This window comes from Pygoscelis adeliae, unplaced genomic scaffold, assembly GCF_000699105.1.
Source record: "Pygoscelis adeliae isolate BGI_AS28 unplaced genomic scaffold, ASM69910v1 Scaffold584, whole genome shotgun sequence".
In the NCBI taxonomy this organism is placed as follows: domain Eukaryota; kingdom Metazoa; phylum Chordata; class Aves; order Sphenisciformes; family Spheniscidae; genus Pygoscelis; species Pygoscelis adeliae.
This window is the reverse complement of record NW_008824602.1, coordinates 308162-312264: the sequence shown is the minus strand read 5'-3', so window position 1 is coordinate 312264 and position 4103 is coordinate 308162. Positions and strand designations below refer to the sequence as shown.

Genomic DNA, 4103 nt, shown 5'->3' with positions numbered 1-4103 from the left:
CGCCGCCGCACCATCCCCCCGATTGGTTGCGGCTCCTGGCAGCAGCCAGCAAGCTCGTGGGCAGCAGCCGGGGCTCCTCTCCTCCGGCGTGCCCGTGCAGGCAGGCAGGCGCCGAGAGCAGCTTTTTGGGGTGAAAAGCAGCGTTTTGGGGTCTCAGGAGGGCGATGCACGTGAGCGGCGTGTTCCTGCCATTGGTGATGGCGTGCGTGGGTGTCTCGGCGTACCCAGCACAGCACCAGCACAGAGGTGAGATGGGATGTGCGGGACCTCATGCCATGGTGCATCCCGCAGCCACTTCGGCTGGGCGGACAGCTGGCTGCCTGCACCTTGCTGGCGCTGCTTGCACGGGGGTCTGAGCCCCCAAAACGCTGCCAGCACCACAGTGCTGCGTGCCGTTTGAACGTGCCGCGATGGGTTTGCATGATGTGATTTGGGCTGGTGGGTCCCGTCCCTGCTCCCGCTTGACTCCGCCAGCACGGAGCCAGGGCTGAGCCCCACCGGGCTGCGGGAAGCACTTTGGGAAGATGGGGAAAAGGGGGTCTCAGCTTCTGGACCTGGGGGTTCCCCCCTCCCCGCTTGCTGTGTTGTCAGCAGCCAGGAAGGCATCAGCCAGCCTGGGGCAGGATTGTAGAAATAAGTGGATTTGTAGAAATAAGTGGATTTGTAGGAATTTTGTGCCCTCCTGTGGAGACTGTCAACTTCAGGTTTCCTTTGCCTGGGGCAGAAGCCACACGTGTCCCTTCTCGCTCCCTGCTGTCCCCAAACCTGTCACGGTAACTGGCGAGACCCCTGTGTGCATCCCAGGGTTGAGCCCTGGAGACCCTGGGGAGAGGGAAGCCCCAAGGAGGGGCCGGGCAGGGAGAGCGGCTGGGCTGGGGTGCTGCGTGCCAGCCTGGCCGTGCCCTCCCTGCTGCAGGCAGGTGGTGGGACCTACCATGAGAGGGCACCCGTGCCCTCTGCAAGCCCTGCGTGCACCCTGTGTGCTCCCTTCGTGCCCTGTGCATGCCTTGTGCATACCCTGCGTGCACCCTCCGTGCCCTGTGCATGCCTTGTGCATACCCTGCGTGCACCCTCCGTGCCCTGTGCATGCCTTGCGTGCCCCCTGTGCCTGCCCAGCATGCCCAACTCTCTGCAGCGGGGCTGGGGGGACCTCTGGGAGTGCCCCCATCTCTGCTCCTCTTGCAGCAAGAGCCAGGGCCTGGGGCAGCTGGGCAGGAATCGGGGGTCAGCGACGGCCCCCTGTTCCCTGGGGAGCAGCCCTGGACCGGTGTTTCGCCGCAGCTTTTCACCCGCCCGCGGTCCCCGGCAGGAACTGGCCGTCGGTGCCAGGCTGCTTCTGCCCCACAGATGTTGTGGGGTGACAGATGTGGCATCACCGGGGGAAATCCCAGCTGCCGAACAAAACAGGGGTGCGGGGATTTTTAGCCACTGAAGGGGAACTTGGCGATAAAGCTGGTTGATGCAGGTGAGTGGCACAGCCAAGGCACTGCTTTGTGCACAAGCTGCCTTGGTTGTCCTTGTGCCGCTTCGCGTGGTGGGAGGCTCAGAGTGACCTGGGGTCTGCTCTTGCCGGTTTTCCAGCTTTTTTTTTCCTTTTCCAACCACATCACATTCATCGTCCTGAAGCGTTGGTGGTTGTAGCTGCGTCTGCCCAAGGCCAAGGGGTGTTGGGGGGCAGGGCTGGGCCATGCGCCCCGTTGATGGCAGCACCAACGCAGCCTGATTCCCCCGGGCCTGATGGTGACAAACATGGGCATGGGCAGGGCTGTCCCCTGGGTCCCATGGGAATGGGGACAGGCCTTTCCCCGAGCACAGCGGGGAGCTAGAGCCAGGCTGTCCCCATCCCGGGAGCAGGACTGTCCCCATGAGGCACCAGGGTGTCCCCTCCTGGGCACGGGGCTGTCCCCACAGGGCACGGGGCTGCCACGCTCAGTCCCATGCCAGCTCCCCTGCCCATCGGGAGAGCCTGGCCCCGTGCTGGCACCTTGGCACAACGGCACTCACCCGTCGGGCACGGCGGGGGTGGCACAGCCCCAAACCTGGCACCGCGTGGCCGTGGCACTGCTTTGCAAATGGCTTTGGGGGTGGAAATAACAGGGTGCAAAGAGCCGGGGAAACCCGGGGCTTGTGCGGTGCTCTGGCTCCTGCCAAGGATGGGAGGCTGGGGGGTGGTTCGGGGAGACAGAGGACACAGGGGACATAGGGACAGTGGCTCTTCATACACTTGTTTTAAAGCAAGAGTGTCCCTTTTTTAAACTGGTTTTTGGCTTGTGTGGCTCTGAGTCACGGGGTGACTGAGTGGCCTTTGTGCCTGGCTCTGGAGGGAATCGGGGTTTATTTCCAAACACTGGGAGCGAGGACAGATTCCAGAGGAGCTGTAATTGTTACAACCTTGAATTATCCAGGCACTGAGCTGCCGGTACCACCTCGCCTTTGTATGTCTTGATTTACCCTCCAGGGCTTCCCGCTGGGGCCAGCCTGAATACAGCAGTGCTGGGGCAGAGGGAGCAGGGATGGGGACGGGGACGTCTCCTGCCTTTGAAGTTGAGTTTAATCCTGTTAAAAGCAGAGTGGTGAGCGTCAGAGCTTGACTCTGCTCGGCGAGCCTGAGGACAGCAGGTCCACTCCTCCACGCTGTCACCCCGTGGGTGGGCACCCCCAGGCTGGGGTGGGGTCCTGCCCATGCCCCACGCTGCAGGGGCACCCAGCCTTTTGTGGGTCCCCAGCATGCAATATGCTAGGGCATGGGCTGGGGCAGCCACCCGTGAAATGCCCAGCCAGCCCCTGGGGATACATGATGGGCCTCGCTGCATGGGGCACCCCGACCCCCTTCCCAAAGCGGCCGCATCCTGCCAGGCGCTGGGCAGAAGCCGGCCCCTCATCTGGAGCAAGGGTTCCCACCAGCTCCTGGATAGCCCCGGACGAGCCCTGCTCTGGGGTGGCTCCAGGCCCCTGGGCCGTACAGGACAATTTGAGGTGAAAACCAGCATTCAGGTGTCCCTGCCTGCTCTTGAAACGGCCCCGCTGCCCGCAGCGGGTCTGCGATTTGCCCTGCCAGAGCTGTCCCTCGCACTCCGCAGCAGCGGGGCAGCTGTGGGGCGTCTCTCCTGGTCCAGCTCATGTCCCTCCTTGCTCAGGGCCATTGTATGGCCCCAGGTGCAGGGACACAGGGCAGGTCCTCAGCAGCAGGTACTGGCAGCCTGCCTGCTCCTACAGGGCTCTGCAGGACCTACTGACTCCGGCACAGGGGCAGCTGCGGCCGCTGTTGCTCCTGCAGCCTCCAACATTTGTGGGGAGAAAAGCATCCCAAAAGCGGTGAGGACGTGCAAATCCCAGGTCTGGGCTTTGGGACCGCTGGTGTGCCAGAGGGCCGCATCTGCGTGGGCTTGGACTCCAAACCACTCGCATTTGCTCATGCTGGGATGTGAGCCCCTTCTTGGGGGGATGCTGGGTCTGGCCCTGGAGCTGGACATGCGGCCGCACCCCGGGGTGCCCGTCTCACGCTCGCTCTCTCCCGGCGCAGGGCGGACGTCCGTTCCCAGCTTGGAGGAAGAAATCGATTTTCTGGCGGACGTGCTGGCCAGGCAAGAGGCTCCTCGCCCCCACCCGCTGCGGGATGGCAAGCCCAGGAGTAAGTGCCTGCTCCCCGACTCTCACTGCTCTCTGCAGCAGTGCCAGGGACCCCGTGGCAGCCAGACCCTGCACCCCAGGCTGGTTTGCCCTCCAGAGCTGCCCGGGCACTGCTCTGCTCACGGCTCTGCCTTCTCCCACAGCCAGCTCGGTCCCTGCCGGCGGCAGACAACACGTGGCCAGTGGGCTGAGAGAGGGGCTTCTGCAGCGGGGTTCTGCCAGCAGCAAGGCAGCCCCCACCCCCTCCACCTCCACCACTGCCGCGGTCCAGAAGTACCCAGTGGAGGCGTCCCCCATCCCTTCAAATGACGACATGGTGCTCGGTGAGACCCCGGGGACAGGCAGCTCGTGGGAGGGGGTTTCACATCCTGGCCGGGGAAGTATGGGCTTGGTGGCACCGTGCCACCGGGCTCACCCACTGTCCCTCTGTGTCCCCCTCCACCTCTGCAGGGCTGATCGTGGTGTGCACAGTG

General features: G+C 64.1%; 1 protein-coding gene across 1 annotated transcript in view; it reads left to right on the top strand.

The window, feature by feature from the left end:
- NPDC1 (neural proliferation, differentiation and control, 1) overlaps window positions 1-4103 on the top strand; it is a 29760-nt gene that overhangs the window by 24195 nt on the left and 1462 nt on the right. The window contains exons 4-7 of the mRNA XM_009322349.1: window positions 2570-2573; window positions 3524-3631; window positions 3774-3953; window positions 4081-4100. Of these exons, the coding sequence (XP_009320624.1) occupies window positions 2570-2573; window positions 3524-3631; window positions 3774-3953; window positions 4081-4100 (312 nt within the window). The remainder of the gene's footprint in view (window positions 1-2569; window positions 2574-3523; window positions 3632-3773; window positions 3954-4080; window positions 4101-4103) is intronic.